General features: G+C 39.5%; 1 protein-coding gene across 1 annotated transcript in view; it reads left to right on the plus strand.

Annotated features, from left to right (window-relative positions):
• Positions 1-19,393, plus strand: part of SEC24B (SEC24 homolog B, COPII coat complex component) — a 521,322-nt gene extending 501,929 nt beyond the window's left edge. The window contains exons 23-24 of the mRNA XM_053700185.1: positions 1,590-1,693; positions 18,621-19,393. Of these exons, the coding sequence (XP_053556160.1) occupies positions 1,590-1,693; positions 18,621-18,735 (219 nt within the window). The 3' untranslated portion in view covers positions 18,736-19,393. The remainder of the gene's footprint in view (positions 1-1,589; positions 1,694-18,620) is intronic.
• Positions 19,394-20,040: the final 647 nt, after the last annotated feature.

Raw genomic sequence — 20,040 nt, forward strand, 5'->3', positions numbered from 1 at the left:
ACCATGGACACTGCCACTGAGACAGCATTCCAGCATCCAAATCTAGTTTCTCTGCGGCTAACTGCCTGGAGATTAAACGCTTGATTTTATCTAAGCGGGATTCTCTGAGTCGGTCATAGATACCTTGATTCAGGCTCGAAAGCCTTTCACTAGGAAAATTTACCATAAGATATGGCGTAAATATCTTTATTGATGTGAATCCAAAGGCTACTCATGGAGTAAGATCAGGATTCCTAGGATTTTGTCATTTCTCCAAGAAGGATTGGAGAAAGGGTTATCAGCTAGTTCCTTAAAGGGACAGATATCTGCTTTGTCAATTTTACTGCACAAGCGTCTGTTCCAGACGTTCAGTCGTTTTCTCAGGCTCTGGTTAGAATTAAGCCTGTGTTTAAACCTGTTGCTCCACCATGGAGTTTGAATTTAGTTATTAAAGTTCTTCAAGGGGTTCCGTTTGAACCTATGCATTCCATAGATATTAAGCTTCTATCTTGGAAAGTTCTGTTTTTAGTTGCTATCTCTTTGGCTCGAAGAGTTTCTGAACTATCTGCATTGCAATGCGACTCGCCTTATCTTGTTTTCCATCCTGATAAGGTGGTTTTGCGTACCAAACCTGGATTCCTTCCTAAGGTTGTTACTAATAAGAATATTAATCAGGAAATTGTTGTTCCTTCCCTGTGTCCTAATCCTTCCTCTAAGAAGGAGCGTCTGTTGCACAACTTGGACGTGGTTCGTGCTTTGAAGTTTTACTTGCAAGCGACCAAAGATTTCCGTCAAACATGTTCTCTGTTCTGGAAAGCGTAGAGGTCAAAAAGCTACGGCTACCTCTCTTTCTTTTTGGCTGAAAAGCATCATCCGTTTGGCATACGAGACTGCTGGACAGCAGCCTCCTGAAAGAATTACAGCTCACTCTACTAGAGCGGTGGCTTCCACATGGGCTTTTAAAAATGATGCTTCTGTTGAACAGATTTGTAAGGCTGCGTCTTGGTCTTCACTTAATACCTTTTCCAAATTTTACAAATTTGATACTTGCTTCTTCAGACGCTATTTTTGGGAGAAAAGTTCTTCAAGCAGTGGTGCCTTCTGTTTAGACATCTGTCTTGTCCCTCCCGTTCATCCGTGTCCTTTAGCTTTGGTATTGTATCCCACAAGTAAAGGATGAATCCATGGACTCGTCGTATCTTATAGAAGAAAAGTAAATTTATGCTTACCTGATAAATTGATTTCTTCTATGATACGACGAGTCCACGACCTGCCCGGTCAATTTAAGACAGATTATATTTTTTTGATTTAAAACTTCAGTCACCTCTGCACCTTTTAGTTTCTCCTTTTTCTTCCTATACCTTCGGTCGAATGACTGGGGGGTGGAGTCGAGGGAGGAGCTATATAGACAGCTCTGCTGTGGTGCTCTTTGCCACTTCCTGTTAGCAGGAGGATAATATCCCACAAGTAAAGGATGAATCCGTGGACTTGTCGTATCATAGAAGAAATCAATTTATCAGGTAAGCATAAATTTACTTTTTCACAATTATCCTTTTCTGACTGGAAAAGTTAATTGATGTTTTAAACTTGTTTCTTCTTTTTTTATATAGAACAGCCTTCCTGAGTTAGACACTCTGGCGTCAGAGAGAGTAAGAAATTTTATTTCATGGGTCACAGAAACTAATCCATTAAACCCTGTTCTCCATGTAATAAAGTAAGTATTTATCATTCTTGCTCTTTATTTTTTTCAAGTTTATAAATTTTGCATGCCTAATCTTCTGGTGGTAACCAGGTTAAATTACTATTTAAATTACTAATCAGACCAATATAAATAGATATTAAATCATGGTTTTCATTTTTAGTATAATAACTTTTCTGATTATTTTTCCAGTTATATAACCAAATCAGTAATAATATATCATTAGATATTCATAGATAGATCATTGAAATGAATGAAATTATTGGAAGGTGAAAATATCTCCAGTTTGAAAAGTTTAATCATTCTTATTTTATCAACTTTTCAGCTGTACTTTATTGGAAGGAGAAAAATAACGATTACCTTAATGATAACAATTTAAATAGTTTTATTTAACTAAAGCAATAACATATTTCATTTTATTTCCTATGGCATGGAGAGTCCACAACTTCAATCCAATTACTAGTGGAATATTCAACTCCTGGCCAGCAGGAGGAGGCAAAGAGCACCCCAGCAAAGCTGTTAAAGGGACACTAAATCCAAATTATTTCTTTTGTGATTCAGATAGAGCATGCAATTTTAAGCAACTTTCTAATTTACTCCTATTATCAATTTTTCTTCATTCTCTTGCTATCTTTATTTGAAAAAGAAGGCATCTAAGCTAAGGAGCCAGCCAATTTTTGTTTCACAACACTGGGCAGCACTTTTCATTGGTGGGTGAATTTATTCACCAATCAGGAAGAACAACCCAGGTTGTTCACCAAAAATGGTCCGGCATCTAAACTTAGTCTTGCTTTTCAAATAAAGATACCAAGAGAATTAAGAAAATTTGATAATAGGAGTAAATTAGAAAGTTGCATGCTCTATCTGAATCGCGAAAGAAAAAATTTGGGTTCAGTGTCCCTTTTAAGTGTAACTTTCCTTACCCATAATCAGGATGTGCGGTGTCTGAAGATATTTAATCCTTTTAATGGGTACTTTTCCCTGTAAGCAAGGATTGGGGTCTAGCTGTGTCCACGTCAATCTCTTTAGTAAGAGTAGTGGTGGCTTTTAGCAGTTAGAAGGCGACGAGGTAGTCTTTGCTTTACTTCTAACACTTTGCTACCCCTTTGCAGAAAGCCAGGGTTGGTTACTCTGTTCTTTTACTACAGGTCCCTGACAGGGATGGGCGTACTGTTATAGCTGTTATAGCTTTTGCCTTCTAGGTACTGAAGGACAGCACTTTTGAGGTTATCCCTCAAATTAATCATTTTTGGGACTTAGTTATCCTTATTGATAAGGTTACATATTATGGGCAGCTTCATTGACTTTACAGGCACACTATATGTTGAGAAGACAGTAAGAGAGTCTAAACTTGGCAGAAGGATTTGTGTTAAGGGAATTTTAGCTTTATTTTTGCTTAGCTTAACTTCAGGAGAGTTAGGGACTAAGAGGTTTTGCTATGTATACTGGTCTTTTTACTTTATTGGGGCCATTTTTAATTTTCGTGTGCTTGCTATGTGGTGCTATTTTTTTTCCGCCCGCTTGCGTGAGCACCTCACTTCCGCTGCATCAGAGCGGAGCTTCATGAGCCTAACAGTGCGTTATTGTGTACAATTAATTTAAATTCCAATTGTCCTATTTATTGGGATCTGATTTTTATAGCTATGAACTCAGAACAGGATCAGTCAATGTCTATGGATAAATGTTTGCTATGTTTGGAGGCCCAAATTGTTCTGCCTTTGCAATTTTGTTCCTCATGCTTAGCTAAAACTTTACATTTTAAAGTCAAGTTACTCCCTTCTAAACAAGTGTCTATCTATCAGAGCAATCTGATTCCATGTATACCTGTGGAAAGGTTTAGGTTAGATATGTGGATCTCAACTGCAGATATATAAACTAACTTAATTTTTGTATGGAATGTATGTAAGTTTCCCTGCAGATAGATAGTGGTGAGCATCAGTTCAATGTGTGAACTACAATAATGACTGCTGGGGAACAAACAGTTAATCTCTGGCTGTGAATTGACAACTACATAGTATCTGTGATGTAGTTGTTGTCCACTGCCCCATATAACTCATGTTATAACATGTTAAGGATATGATTTATAAAGCGTAATTCCCAACAGGAAGTAAAAGTAGCAAAGATAAAGTTTCTGTCACATAGATAAAAACAGCAATGAGATATTGCAAGGTATAAAGCGTCTGTCAGATAGATATTACGGCTTGAGAAACACACATATGAATCAGTGGGTAGGAATAACATAACTGATCCAGAATAGAATTGCAGGACACATAGAGTATATGCAACACAGCCGTAGAATATGTGACATTGAGAGAGAGGGCTAACCTGTTGCTGCTTAGAGATGTCAAGTAGCGGGTGCAGTTTGTGATCAGCTCCGCCGGAGAATGCTGTGCTTTCGGCGTGTGACGTCACCGCTGAGATCCGGACAGCTGAGAAGAGAGGTGATCGGGAGATCTACGAAATGACGTGCTGAAGCTTGCGTCCGAGTGCGCAGAAATACAGCTGATGATGTGCTGAGGCTAAACGTCAGGAAACATGAGGGGCTTGACACTGAGTAATTGTATTACAATACCAAGCGTGGAAGTTAAGGCAGAGGGGAAATTCATATGCAGGGAAGAGGCCAAAATGAGTCTTAAAGGTACAACACCATAATTAAAGAGTATAAATATATGGAATTAGAAGGATGAGAGTTGTTGAACCTTAGTGTTTTGACAGGACACCCCCTTCAAAGATCACCTCCGGTGATCAGGTGAAGGTCGGTCAGGATATCGACGGTGGAACAAAGCTGTCAATCTGGGTGCAGAGACCTGTGAGGCGGTCGTAGTATTTTCTTTGTTGATCCTTTGCTTGATCGATATTCTCTTTGATAATGTTAACTGAATCACAAGAGTGTTAACTAGGTCGTTCACCACAGGACAGTTACTTTCTATGGTGGAATCCCAATGGAAGGTTGGATGAAATCCGTAGTTTACATGGAAAGATGTTGACTTGATAGAGTTGTGATATGAATTATTTCAAGCCAATTCAGCATAAGGAAGTAAATCTGATCAGTTGTCCTGTTTTGCTGAGGTGAAACAGTGTAGGTACTGTTCGCTTCACTGGTTCGTCTTTTCGGTCTGTCCATTGCTCTGTGGATGATATGCAGATGAAAGTCTTCGTTTGATACCTCATTTTTTACATAATTCTTTCCAAAATCTACTCGTAAATTGTGTTCCTCGGTCTGAGGAGATGGAATTAGGGAGTCCATGCAATTTGAAGACATTGTTGAAAACGAGGTGAACTGTTTCAAGTGCAGTGGGTAGCTTATGAAATGGCACAAAGTGCACCATCTTACTGAATAAGTAGACTATAACTACGATAGTTTTCTGTTTGTTTGACATGGGTAGTTCCACTATAAAATCTAGCGCTATATCTTGCCAAGGCCATTCCGGAGTGGGCAGGGGAAGTAAATGACCGTAAGGGGAATTTCTTCCTTTTTTAGAGGTGACACAGACAATATAACTCTGCACATAGTCTGCCATATCTCTGAATAAACTGGGCCACCAGAAGAACCTGCTGACCAAATCCTGAGTTTTTTAATTCCAGGATGTCCTGTGAGTGGCGAGTCATGTATGCTATGGTATATCATATTCCGTAGAGATTCAGGTACATAAATTCGGTCTTCATGGTAATACAACCCATCTTCATGGAGTTGTACATTTGAACTAGGTAACAGAGGATCAGTTGATTGTTTAGTTCTAAACAGCTGTTTTTGATCAAATGAGAGTCCTAAAAAGCGGTCAGTTGGTATTATGGTTCTCTCTTCTTTGATGTTACTCGCAGTATCAAATTGGCGTGAGAGTGCATCTGCTTTACGGTTCTTTATGGCTGACCTTAAGTAATCAAAAAGTTGAACCTCTTAAAGAATAAATTCCAGCGGACTTGCCGTGAGGTTAGAGTCAGGTTAGACTTAAGATACTGCAAGCTCCTATGGTCAGTATAGATGAGAATAGGGATAGCAGTAGCTTCCAGTAAGTGCCTCCAGTGTTCTAAAGAACTTTTTATAGCGAGGAGTTCTTTTTCCCCGATTGGATAATTCTCTTTGGCAGAGGTGAGCGTACGAGAGTAAAAGGCGACTTGGTGAAGAGGTTTAGCTGTGGGTCTCTCTTTGTGAGAGTATTGCTCCTATTGCGACATTTGAAGCATCTACCTCTAGTATATATTGTAATTCAGGATTAGGGAACCACAATATGGGTGCGCTTGTGAAGGAACGTTTTAAATTATCAAAAACTGATTGCGCTTCTGAACTCAATACGAAAGCAGTTTTAATTTTAGTAAGATTTGTTAATGGTTTAATTAAGTGAGCAAAATTGTAGATAAATTTCCTGTAGAAAATGGCTGAGATTTTATAGTCTTCCATGTTGATACCTTGGGTACTGATAGTATAGCCCAGGAATGTAATTTTATTGGTATGAAAAATACATTTTTCCAGTTTGACATAGAGCATGTTTTCACGTAATCTAGACAGAACTACACTTACATGTTGAACATGTTCCTTAAGTGTCTTGGAGTAGATCAAAATGTCATCTAAATATATGACAAGAAAGATGTCAAGAAGATCTTTAAAAATATTGTTGATTAAATATTGGAACGTTGCAGGGGGCATTGCACAACCCCGAACGGCATCACAGTATACTCATACAACCCGTATCGGGTTCGGAAAGCTTTTAGCCATTCATGCCTAGATTTTATTCGGACGAGGTTGTAGGCTCCCCTGAGATCCAGTTTTGTGAAGTAAGATGCGCCTTGCAATCTGTCTATTAGGTCAGGTATTAGTGGAAGTGGGTAGCGATTTTTGACTGTGCGTTTGTTCAATTTGCAATAATCCGCTATTGGCCTGAGACTCTGATCTTTGTTGCGAACGAAAAAAATACCCTCTCTAGCAGGAGAAGTTGAGGGCCTAATGAACCCTTTTTTTTAAGTTCTCTTGAAGGTAAGTTTTAAGGAACTCAAGTTCTGAGCAAGATAGAGGGAACACATGCCCATAAGGGATGTCCACAAATCTATAGGACAGTAGTATTTCCTATGGGGCGGTAAGTTCTTGGCCTACTTCTTATCAAACACATCTGAGAATTTCTTGTATTCGGGTGGAATTGTTGGTGAATCTGTTAACAATACATGAGAGTGAAAACAAGTATTTCTGCAATAATCTGAAATGAACTCAACAATAGATTCTGACCAGATAATATTAGGGTTGTGTAAAGTGAACCAGGTTGATCCAAGTATAATGGGATAAAGTGGAGATGGTATAACATCGAAAGTTATATACTCGGTATGAAACCGGTTGGTGGTTACACGTAGGGGTATAGTTTGAAACTGTATGGGACCTGAGGAAATTTCTTTACCATCTATAAAACGTAAGACAGTAGGAGTGTTTTTTTAATCAGTGGAATTTTATTTAGGTGAACAAAATCTACATCAATGTAATTCAAACTAGCTCCTGAGTAAAGGATTGCCTGGGTTTTGACTTGAAGATGATCCCACTACAAAAGAACAGACAATGAGCAGTGAGTAGGATGTTTATTTAACGTTGACAAGCAAGTAGTGGAAAGAAATGTCTTACCCTTCCGTTGGCACAATTGAGGACAATCTTTGACTGTGTGCTCAGGAGCACCGCAGTACATGCAGAGGTTGTTACTGCGTCTCCTAAGCTTTTCCTGCTGATTCAAGGGCCCTCTGATGAATCCTAAGTCATCGGTTCAGAAAATTCCTTACCTGGTGACGTTGTACTGGTTTCTGGATACAGTGATGTGTGCATCTTTTTAATAGGGTAGTCAGTATGATATTTCTCAAATCTTCTCTCCCTAATCCTCCTGTCTAAAGTTATACGTAAGTTAATTAGTTCCTCAAGGGAATCAGGCAACTGCTCTCTTGCCAACTCATCTTTTAGAGCATCAGATAATCCCAAACGGAATTGATTCCTCAGAGAGAGGTCATTCCATAAAGTGTCTTTCGACCACTTTTTGAAGTCGGTGATATATTCCTCCACCTGTCTTTTGTTCTGCCTTAATGATCTCATGGCTGACTCAGCAGTTAGCTGTTTATTCGGTTCATCATATAACTGACTCATGGCCTTGAAAAAGTTCTCAAGAGAATGGAGGATGGGGTCACCAGTTTCAAAGAATGTATTTGCCCAGCTACAGGGCTCCCTCCTGAGGTATGGAATTGTGGTGAGGACTTTTATGTGATCAGTAGGGTAAGTTTTAGGCTTAAGAGCAAAATACAAAAGACAAGCATTTTTGAATTCCCTGTACTGCTTACGGTCACCTGAGAATTTATCTGGGGGACTGGGATGTGGATCAAGTGACGAATCTGTAAGTTTGAGGGACTGCAGTTTCTCATTAATATGTTTTAAATTAGTGTTCTCTTGGTGGAGACTATTGTATCCCTGTGTTAGGGTTTCAACTCTTTTGGTAAGAACCTGCACATGATTCACTATATCTGCTGGATCCATGTATGTTTTATTGGCTTGGTATTTCTATCACAGCAATCTTATTCCAGGTATACCTGTGGAAAGGTTTAGGTTAGATATGTGGATCTCAACTGCAGATATATAAACTAACTTAATTTTTGTATGGAATGTATGCAAGTTTCCCTGCAGATAGATAGTGGTGAGCATCAGTTCAATGTGTGAACTACAATAATGACTGCTGGGGAACAAACAGTTAATCTCTGGCTGTGAATTGATAACTACAGTGTCTGTGATGTAGTTGTTGTCCACTGCCCCATATAACTCATGAGTAATATAACATGTTAAGGATATGATTTATAAAGCCTAATTCCCAACAGGAAGTCAAAGTAGCAAAAGATAAAGTTTCTGTCACATAGATAAAAACAGCAATGAGATATTGCAAGGTATAATGCGTCTGTCAGATAGATATTACAACTTGAGAAACACACATATGAATCAGTGGGTAGGAATAACGTAACTGATCCAGAATAGAATTGCAGGACACAGAGTATATGAAACACAGCCGTAGAGTATGTGACATTGAGAGAGAGGGCTAACCTGTTGCTGCTTAGAGATGTCGAGTAGCGGGGGCAGTTTGTGATCAGCTCCGCTGGAGAATGCTGTGCTGTCGGCGTGTGATGTCACCGCTGAGGTCCGGACAGCTGAGAAGAGAGGGGTGATCGGGAGATCTACGGAATGACGTGCTGAAGCTTACGTCCGAGTGCGCAGAAATACAGCTGATGATGTGCTGAGGCTAAACGTCAGGAAACAGGAGGGACTTGACACGGAGTAATCGTATTACAATACCAAGCGTAGAAGTGAAGGCAGAGGGGAAATTTATATGCAGGGAAGAGGCCAAAATGAGTCTTAAATGTACAACACCATAATTAAAGAGTATAAATATATGGAATTAGAAGGATGAGAGTTGTTGAACCTTAGTGTTATGACACTATCTCAGGATAATACTGTGCATGACATGCCTCAGCTTTCTCCACAAAAACGTCCCAAGCCTTAATTGTTTCTCATGGTGTGCATTCTGTTTCCTCTCAACCTCCTTGGGGGGTTTATTTACCAGGGGATTTTGCTGCACATATAACATCTGCTATATCTGTGGCTTTATCTGCTTTTCCTACTTCAGGTAAGCGCAAGAGGAAATCTAAACATGAGTCTGCTAGTAAGGTTTCTGACGCTAAAACCGCGCTGGTCAACCTTTCCCAAATGTCTGATGATACTTCAGTAGCTTCTAAAGGTGAGATCTCAGACTGACACAATGGTGGAAATTTTTTCTGAATCTGAGGAAGTTAATTTCAGATTTAAACTTGAACACCTCTGTTGCTTCTGAAGGAGGTTCTGGCTACTTTGGATGACTCTGAGCCTTCGGTTGCTATCAACCCTAAAAAGTCTACTAAACTTAATAGAGTTTATGATTCTCCCTCTTCTGTGGATGTTTTTCCTTTTCCAGACAAAATGTCTGAAATTATAGCTCAGGAATGGGATATGCCAGGGGTTCCCTTTTGCTCTTCCCCTGTTGTCGTTTTTTTTTTTCCTGTTGCTGGCTCCATTCGAGACACGTGGCGCACTGTGCCTAAAGTTGCAGGAGCTATTTCTACTCTAGCTAAGAGAACTACCATTCCTATAGAGGATAGTTGTTCCTTTAAGGATTCCATGGATAAGAAGCTAGAGGCTTACTTAAAAAAGATGTGCATCCATCAAGGTTTACAATGGTAACCTGCAGCATGTATTGCTATGGTTGAGGGAGCAGCATCTTATTGGTGCGATGCTCTGTCTGATCTAATATCAGAAGAGACTATGATAGAGGAGATCCAGGATAGCATCAAAGCTTTTAAACTGGCCAATACCTTTATCTGCGATGCCAACATGCAGGTAATTAGACTGGGAGCTAAGATGTCTAGCTTCACTGTTCTAGCTCGCAGAGCTCTGTGGTTAAAATCTTGGTTGGCTGATGTATCTTCAAAGGCAAAGCTTTTGGCTTTACCTTATAAAGGGAAGACTCTATTTGGGCCTGGTCTGGCGGAAATAATTTCTGAAATTACGGGTGGAAAGGGATCTTTCCTACCTCAGGACAAGAAAAATAAACCTAAAGGACATCAGAATTCTAATTTCCGCTTCTTTCACAACTTTAAAGGACAGAAGTTTTCCCCTTCTTCCAAGTCAGAGCAATCTAGGAACTCTTGAAAGTCCAGTCAGCCCTGGAATAAGGGGAAGCAAAACAAGAAACCTTCCACTGGTACGAAATCAGCATGAAGGGTCTGCCCCCAATCAAAAATTGGATCAAGTGGGTGGCAGGCTTTCTCTTTTTACAGCAAGCTTGGATACAAGATGTCCCAGATCCAGTGGTCTGTGGACATAGTATCACAGGGTTACAGAATAGGATTCAAGTCTTGCCCTCCAAGGGAAGATTTCTCCTGTCGAGACTATCCTCAAACCAGGTAAAGAGGGAGGCCTTCTTAAACTGTGTAGAGGACCTATCCTTGCTGGGTTTAATTGTCCCAGTTCCTGTGAAAGAACAGGGACTAGGATTATACTCAAATCTCTTTGTGGTTCACAAAAAGGATGTAACTTTCCGTTCTATCCTAGACCTAAAGTGCCTTAACAAGTTCCTAAGGGTTCCGTCCTTCAAGATGGAAACTATTTGTTCCATCCTTCCCTTGGTTCAGGAAGGTCAATTCATGACGACCATAGACCTGAAGGACTCATATCTTCATGTTCCTATTCACAGGGATCATCACCAGTTTTGCCTTTCTGGACAAGCATTTCCGGTTTGTTGCACTTCCGTTTGGTCTTGCCATGGCTCCCAAAATATTCACAAAGGTTCTGGGGGCTCTATTGGTCAGATCCAAAGGAATTTCTGTGGCACCTTACCTAAACAACATTTTGGTTCAGGCGTCATCAGGCAAAATCTCATACAGAGATGATGTCTTTTCTACGTTCCCACGGATGGAACGTGAATCTGGAAAATAGTTCCCTTGTTCCAGCTACAAGAGTGTGTTTCTTAGGGACAATCATAGATACCCTGTCCATGAAGATTTTCCTGACGTATGTCAGGAAATTCAAACTTCTTTCTTCGTGCCTTTCTCTCCAGTCTGCTATTCGTCTATCAGTGGCTCAATGCATGGAGGTGATTGGTCTAATGGTTGCTTCAATGGACATCATTCCTTTTACTCGGTTCCATCTGAGACCTCTGTAGCTATGCATGCTCAGTCAGTGGAACGGAGACCATTCAAATCTCTCACAGAGGATAGATCTGGATCCTTCCTGGGTGATTGTGACTACGGACGCCAGCCTGTTGACTGTTTGTGGTTCTCTAAAAGCTCAGGGCCTGTGGTCTTGGAAAGAGTCTTCTCTTCCCATAAACATCTTGGAGTTGAAAGCGATCTTCAATGCATTGACGGCTTGGCCTCAATTATCTTTTTAGTCCGTTTTATCAGATTCCAGTTGGACAATATCACCTCAGTGGCTTACATCAACCACCAGGGAGGAACTCAGATTTCCTTGTCCATGAAGGAGGTGACTCGCATTCTGCAGTGAGCGGAAGCTCACGATTGTCTCCTATCCGCCATCCACATTCCAGGAGTGGACAATTTAGAGGCGGATTTTCTGAGCAGACAAACTTTTTTTCATCCAGGGGAGTGGGCTTTCCATCCGGAAGTGTTCTCAAGGATAATCCTCAGGTGGGGGGTTCCGGAGTTGGATCTAATTGTGTCTCGTCAAAACACCAAGCTTCCAAAGTACGGATCAAGATCAAGAGATCCTCAGGCCACTCTGATAGATGTGATCAAGTGTGGTAGCGCCACACGAAACATGTCTGCTGTTGCCGCTCTGTTACCCCTTTTTGTCTGTATTTAGAGCCTAGGCTCTTTTTTGCTTTTAATGTCACACTAATAAACTTCCGTTTTTTATTCATCACTGTGACCTCTTCATCGTTTTTCCAAAGAAGATAAGGTATTTGTAGCCCTTTAGCCTGTTTCGTTTGGATTCTACACACTCTGATAGATGCTCTGGCGGTTCCTTGGAATTTCTGTCTAGCAAACCTGTTTCCTCCGTTTGCTCTCCTTCCACGAGTCATTAAACTTATGAAGCAGGAGAGAGCATCTGCAATTCTAATAGCTCCTGCCTGGCCTCGCAGGATCTTGTTACACAGATCTGGTAAAGATGTCATCTCTTACGCCTTGGAGGTTACCTCTGAGAAAGGACCTTTTACTTCAGGATCCATTCCTCCATCCAAATCTAGATTCTCTGAAGCTGACTGTTTGGAGATTGAACGCCTAGTCCTGTCTAGACGTGGGTTTTCTGAGGCCGTCATTGATACTATGCTTCAGGCTTGTAAACCTGTTACTCGCAGAATTTACCATAAGGTATGGCGTAAATACCCTTTTCTTTCTTAAAACACGGTGAGTCCACGGAATCATCAATTACTATATCACTCCTGGCCAGCAGGAGGAGGCAAAGAGCACCACAGCAAAGCGGTTAAGTATCACTTCCCTTTCTACAATCCCCAGTCATTGGTGAAGTTTTAGCAAATTGAATAGGATCTCTGCACTATCTATTTTACTACACAAGCATCTGGTGGACATGCCAGATGTGCAATCCTTTTGTCAGGCCTTGGTCAGAATCAGGCCTGTGTTTAAATAATCTGTTGCTCCACCTTTGAGCCTTAACCTTGTTCTTAAAGTTTTGCAACAGGCTCCCTTTGAGCTGATGCATTCCATAGATATTAAGTTATTATCTTGCTCGGAGGGTTTCTGAGCTCTCATCTTTGCCGTATGAATCTCCTTATCTCATATTTCATGCAGATAAGGCCGTTCTTCTTACCAAGTTTGGTTTTCTTCCTAAAGTTGTTTCGGACAGAAATATTAATCAGGAAATTGTTGTTCCTTCTCTTTGTCCTAATCCTACTTCTTATAAGGAACGTTTCTTACACAACCTTGACGTTGTGCGGGCTCTGAAATTTTATTTGCAAGGGACTAAGGACTTTCGCCTGTCTTCAGCATTGTGTGTTTTTCTGGGAAATGCAAGGGTCAGAAAGCTACTGCCTCTTCTCTTTCTCTTTGGTTGAGAAGTATTATTCATTTGGCATATGAGACTGCTGGACAGCAACCCCCTGAGAGAATCACAGCTCACTCCACTAGGGCTGTTTCTTCTTCTTGGGCCTTTTTTTGTGCCTTTTTTTGGCACTTGTGGTCCATACACGGAGCCGGCTGTGACGTCACAAGGGGCGGAGCTTCTCCCTCTAGATGCAGTGCGCGCTGTTGCTTGGTGCCTTTTTTCCCTTATTGTGAGTTTGTCCTCTCTCAGGGGCTTATTTCATTGGTACTTTACTCCGCTCTGTGTCAGAGAGGAACAGGTGGGCACCTCAGCATAGCGCTGCAGTGTAGCGATGCCAGTGAGGTTCTCCTGAATTTTTATAGCTAAATTGGGAGCCAAGATTTTCTCTGTGGGGGTTGAATAATTTGCATTAAAGTTAGCAACAGTCTATGTATTTGTTATAGTGCATTTACCGCTAATAATTTGAATTCCAGTTAAAGAGACAGTGTCAAAAATAAAAATTAAAGAATAATTTTTATTTTTTATTTTTTTCTTCAAGCAGTGGTGCCTTCCGTTTAGGTTACCTGTCTTGTCTCTCCCTAATCATCTGTGTCCTCTAGATTGGGTATTGATTCCCAACAGTAATTGATGATTCCGTGGACTCACCGTGTCTTAAGAAAGAAAACTAAATTTCTGCTTACCTGATGAATGTATTTCTAGACACGGTGAGTCCATAGCCCACTCCTTTTTTCAGATAGTGTTTTTGTCTAAACCTCAGGCACCTCTACACCTTGTGTTATTTCCTTTCTCTCCTTTTCCTTCGGTCAAATGACTGGGGATTGTGGGAAGGGAAGTGATACTTAACAGCTTTGATGTAGTGCTCTTTGCCTCATCCTGCTGGCCAGGAGTGATATTCCCAATAGTGATTGATGATTCCATGGACTCACCGTGTCTAGAAAGAAAGAAATTTATCAGGTAAGCATAAATTTTGTTTTTGGTCTGAATCTAAGGGTTTCTCCTGGAGCCGGGTGAGGATTATATGAATTTTATCTTTTCTTCAGGATGGCCTGGAGAAAGGTTTGTCAGTCGGTACTCTGAAGGGTCAGATTTCTGCTCTATCTATTCTTTTGCACAAACGTCTGGCAGATTTACCCGATGTTCAAGCTTTTTTTCAGGCCCTGGTCAGAATCAGGCCTGTGTTTAAACCTTTTTTTCCTCCTTGGAGCCTTAACCTAGTTCTTAAAGTTTTGCAGCAGGCTCCATTTAAACCATTGCATGTTGTTGATTTAAAGTTGTTATCCTGGAAGGTTTTGTTTCTCCTTGCTATTTCTTCCGCTCAGAGTTTCTCAGCTTTCAGCTCTGCAGTTTGGGTCTCCGTACCCTTTTTTTCATGCAGATAAGGCGGTCCTTCGTACTAAATTGGGGTTTCTCCCTAAGGTGGTGTCGGATCTAAATATTAATCAGGATATTGTATTGTTGTCCTAATCCTCCTTCTCATAAGGAGTATTTTTTGCATTTTCTCTGGAAATCATAAGGGTCAGAAGGCCACTTCTACTTACCTTTCCCTCTGGTTAAGGAGTATAATTGGTTTTGCTTATGAGACTGCTGGACAGCAGCCTCCTGAGAGAATCACGGCTCATTCCACTAGGGCTTTTTCCTCATCTTAGGCTTTCAAAAATAAAGCTTCTGTGGAACAGATTTGCAAGGCGGCAACATGGTCTTCCTTGCATACTTTTTCCAAATTCTACAAATTTGATACTTTTGCCTCGGCTGAGGCCTCTTTTGGGAAAAAGGGTTCTTCAAGCGGTGGTGCCTTCGGTTTAGGTGGTCCTGCCTTGTTTTCCCTCCCTTTTCATTCTGTGTCCTCCTAGCTTTGGTATTGATTCTCACTAGTAAATGGAATGAAGTTGTGGATTTTCCATTCCATAGGAAAGAAAACAAAATGTATGCTTCCCTGATAAATGTCTTTCTTTCCGGGCATTGAGAGTCCACAACCCCGTCCTCTTTTTAATTATAATTCAGCAATTTTTTTGAGTAAACCTCAGGCACCTCTGTACCCTTGTGTTGATTCTTTTTCCAGTTTCCTTCGACTAAATGACTGGGGATTATGGGTAAGGAAAGTTACACTTAACAGCTTTGCTTGGGTCCTCTTTGCCGCCTCTTGCTGATTAAGAGTTGAATATTCCACTAGTAAATGGAATGAAGTTGTGGACTTTCCATGCCCGGAAAGAAAGAAATTTATCAGGTAAGCATAAATTTTGTTTTTAATGCTTTCCCCATTCCTCCTCACACTTAGGTCCTTGTGCAGATCTATTCCCCTCCAAAAAATCTTCCATTCATTGAGCTACTTGAAATCTTAGTATGGGTTGATTCTGTATAGATATTTACTTTTCTTATCTAATATGTTTTGTTATCTTGTTATCTATTGTGGAAAAGCATACATAGGTAGGCTCAGAAGCAATGTACTACTGTGAGCTAGCTGCTTGTCGCTGTCTCACCCAATGTGTTTAGCCAGGCCCCAGTAGAGCATTGTTCTCATTCAGCAAAGGATAGCAAAGAGAACAACGCCAATTTGATAATAGAAGTAAATCTGAAATCAGAAAATAGTATGCTCTATCTGAAACCCAAAAGTTTTTTCTTTTATGATTATGTCCCTTTAAAGTCTATTTCTCAACTCTGTATGTGTTTTTCATAACATATTTGCTGTGAAGAAGCGTCATGGTATTTCTGCATACACAAATTCACAGTTTTGAGAACTACAAAACCAATAATATGTGATATCTTCAAGAAAGAAAAATTGCCCAAAATAATCTGACAGAAACCTCTGGGAGAGGATAACATTGTGAAAGGATTAATTGAATTTATTTACCAACATAACAGCCATGAATATACAACATCTTGCTATATAATTAAAAATGAATCTATATTTCAGGATGAATAACCTTTAGATTATAATGTTTCATTGATTTCTTTCTAAGATGTTGATAGTCCATGAAAATCTGTTTGTGGGAATTCATCTCCTGGCCACCAGGAGGAGGCAAATACACCCCACACAAAGCTTTAAGTATCCCTCACACATCCTCCCCTCCAGTATTTGTCTTTGCCTAGTCTAGGATTACAGGGATATTATCCCAATCAGTCTCCCTCAATGGATAGTTCCTGGAAGAGAGGGAAATAGGAGAGTACTGTCTGTGCAATGTAAATCTTCTCACTGGAGTTGTGGTCGCAAGCCTGTCATTGATGTTGCTGGGACATGATTACCTCTTCCCTGGAACACTTATCTTGCTCTCTGACTGTCTATAACCCCTGAAAGCATCTTTAATTATTCAGATAGAACATCAACTTTCCAATTTACCCTATTAAATTTACTTAATTCTCTTGGTATCCATTGTTGACAAGCATGTAGGTAAGTTCAGGGGAGTGCAAGAGGACTAGATGGCAGCACTTTTTTCTGCTCCAGACATGCTACCTATCTAGGTATCTCTTTAACAAAGAATACCTTTAGAACAAAGCAAATTTGACAGTAGAATTAAATTAGAATTTTTAAAAAAAAATACGTGCATTCTCGGTCTCAATTACAAAAGAAAAATGTTGGGTTTCATGTTTACACTGGTGGATTATGGTGATAATCTTTTAAGAACGTAGGTTTAAATCTTCTGTGAAAAATTTCAAAGAGCACTTGAAGCTTCCTGGGTTTAGAGACAGTCAGAGAGCAAGATAAGTGTTCCAGGGACAGCGAAGAGGTAATAATATAGGAGAATAGATAGATGTCCCTAACAGCTGCCTTTTCTCACTTTCTCCTTACTGTAACCACAGACCATTGTACAAGATCAGACCAGCAACTCCAAAACTTGTATTCCCTTTACATCTAAAGCTGTTAAAGGGGCAGTAATCACCTTGTAACTCCAAGACATTTCTGTTGCTATAGAATAACATCAGCCCAGTCTAAATGTTTTTAAAAACAAATTAAAGTCTTGCTTGCTGCTATTGTTTGTCAGTAGCCATACTCCCCTTACCATGTGCATTATTTGTAGGAGCCAGTCTGAGCTTGAGTCTGCAGGACAAGAAGACTAGTCACGGTCATTATGTTTGTATAAATTGCATTCTTACACATTGGTTACCGGTTAAAGCCAATTAGGGAGAAACCTGAAGCAGGGGTAGCCTTGAGTCAGAAGGGTGCATTTCATGTTCTGAGAGTTAAAGGGGCAGTCAACATTGCAGACACATTTTTGCATAGATTCTCCTCAGGCATTATTCCTGCATTGTGTACAATCTAGAAGTCCATATGGGATTTAAAACATTTTTGCATTTTTTCTGCGGCATGTTGCAGTTTAAAATGGTCGTCTAGCTCCTCCCATACATCACATGATCACCTCTGTGTGTGGAGCTCTAAGCTTGCTAATCACAACTTGCAAATAATGTATTGAAAGCAGTCATGCCCAATGTTTATTTTGTTCCAGAACCTTTGAGAAAAAGCATTTTGTACCACTGCATATTGGTTACAGCACATGTTGCCTAAACGGATCACAAAACAGCTGATAACACTGCATTTATTTAATTTATTTATTAATGTGCAATCCGTAATCAAATTTGATAATGTTAGCAACACTGAAATATCTTTAATCTGGTGTTAATCTTACTGCCAAAGGGTCTAACGTTCAGTCTTTGCAATCTAAGTCCTCCCTGTGCCCTGAAGGGTATCAGGACCTCAATATAAAGAGGATAATGTGGTGTGCAGCATAAACAGAGTACTGTGAAAGCAGGAAGTTGCAGGGTCCATTACTTTTAAAATTCCCCTGCTCTTCTGCTTTATCGGCTTGCAAAATGCACACAATGTGCATGCGCAATGACACCCAATACATTGTCGCCGCAACGTGCATGAGTGTACAAACCTAAAAAAAAAAAGAATGGAAATGGTAGAGGAGGAGGAAGAGCTTCACACACAGAAGTGGTCCTGTGTTGCATGGGAGGAGCTTGATGGCCATTTCAAACTGCAACATGCCACAGAAAAAATGCAAAAAATGTTTTAACTCCCATATGGACTTCTAGATAGTACACAATGCAGAAAGATTGCCTGCGGAGAATCCATGCAAAAGCGTAAGTGTCTGCAGTGTAGACTGCCCCTTTAAAAAAGCCAGAATTTTAAGAGCTAAATTACATTAAAAGAGGACAAAATACTGTATATAATAAATAATATTGCTTAATTTATTACACAACTAAACATATATAAAACTCGCAAGGTGTTTACAGTCCCTTTTAACTATTAATCTTCCTCATACCCTAAAACTTCTACACTTGCATATTACAGGGACAATATATCAGATAGATACAGGACCAGCATACATTTTCAATAAAGTTTCCAATATATATGCTGTTTAATTAACTGACATTTTTGTGTTATTTTAGAGATGACAGTGCCGCTAAGACAGACTTTTTCCAGCATTTAATCGAAGATCGAACAGAGGCTGCATTTTCCTATTATGAGTTCCTGCTTCACATTCAGCAACAAGTTTGCAAATGAAAAGGAAATCTGGACTTTTTTCTTTTTAAACACATCTGTTAATGAAACAGATTTATGTGCGATCTCCTAAAGTGCTCCAATACGAATATACTAAGCAACATGCACCGAGAGTATTTTTATACAAAATTATATCAATCTTTTAAGTATAAATCAGATATAACAACACTGTACAGTTTATATCCTAGACATATTTATCTGTTTACAGTAGTGTGGCATTATGGTGCTGTGGTTATTTTACGTAGTGGGAAAGTTGAGGTTTTTCCCTGTTGGAAAAAATAAATAAATGAATAACTAGCTAAAGCCTTTTCTTAATGTTGTTAAAATTCTTCTGGATATGAAGAGAATCCAAATGACAAGGGAACCTTTAAATACTTTTAGATTTTTTTGAGACATTTGACATTCTCGACCTGGAAGATTTTGCTTCTATTGCTAGAATTAAACTATTTAATGTACATAGAATTACATTTATATTGCAAGTGTAAGTAAATGTAAAAATGTATCTACATAAATTGCAAAACTTTGAAGCAATGTTGTTGAATGTAGAGAACAAATTTAATATTTACTAATGTCTATGAAGCAAAGAAACAGACTTTTTTTTGTTACGAGATTTATGTGGATTTATTTATCACTGGAATATCAATTAAAATATTTTGCTTGATCCTGTGTTTTTATACTTATGCAAGTAATAACTATTTTAGAGACCAAATCATAAAGTCATACATAACTTATTGTACTTGTAATTTTACTTTTCATTTCTACAAAAAGTAAATATTTAAAACTTCAAAGTGGCTGTTTGTATCAATGTTGAGCCAAATTTAAACATCATCTTTGCTTTCTTTGCACTAGCTGCTATATTGCAACACTCGTAATTTAACTCCTCCTGTGCTGAGCCTTTTCATACCCTGTGCTAGATTTGTTTTTAATCATTTTGCAGTCATTACATTTATACAGAAAACAAAATAATCTTTGAGGTACCCACACACTTTTAAAAGATAACTTCAGATGGAAGAAATACCGTAACACATGATGAAAAAGCCACCATAAGAAGAAAAAAAAGTACCTTTTTGTTACCTTTTTCACGGCATGCAATGTAAATGGCATCTATGGCAGTCATTATTTCTAAAATATTTCAAATACTCCTTTATTTCTAATGGTAGTGCGATTCCACAAAATCCTATTCTTACATATGGAAATACTTCACCTGGACACCAGGAGGAGGCAATGTCACCCCAAACAGATCATTTAACTATCTCTCCTACTTCCCCTTCCCTCCCAGTAGTTCTTTGCCTTGTCTGGGAGGTAGAC

This window comes from Bombina bombina, chromosome 2 (assembly GCF_027579735.1).
Source record: "Bombina bombina isolate aBomBom1 chromosome 2, aBomBom1.pri, whole genome shotgun sequence".
NCBI lineage: Eukaryota > Metazoa > Chordata > Amphibia > Anura > Bombinatoridae > Bombina > Bombina bombina.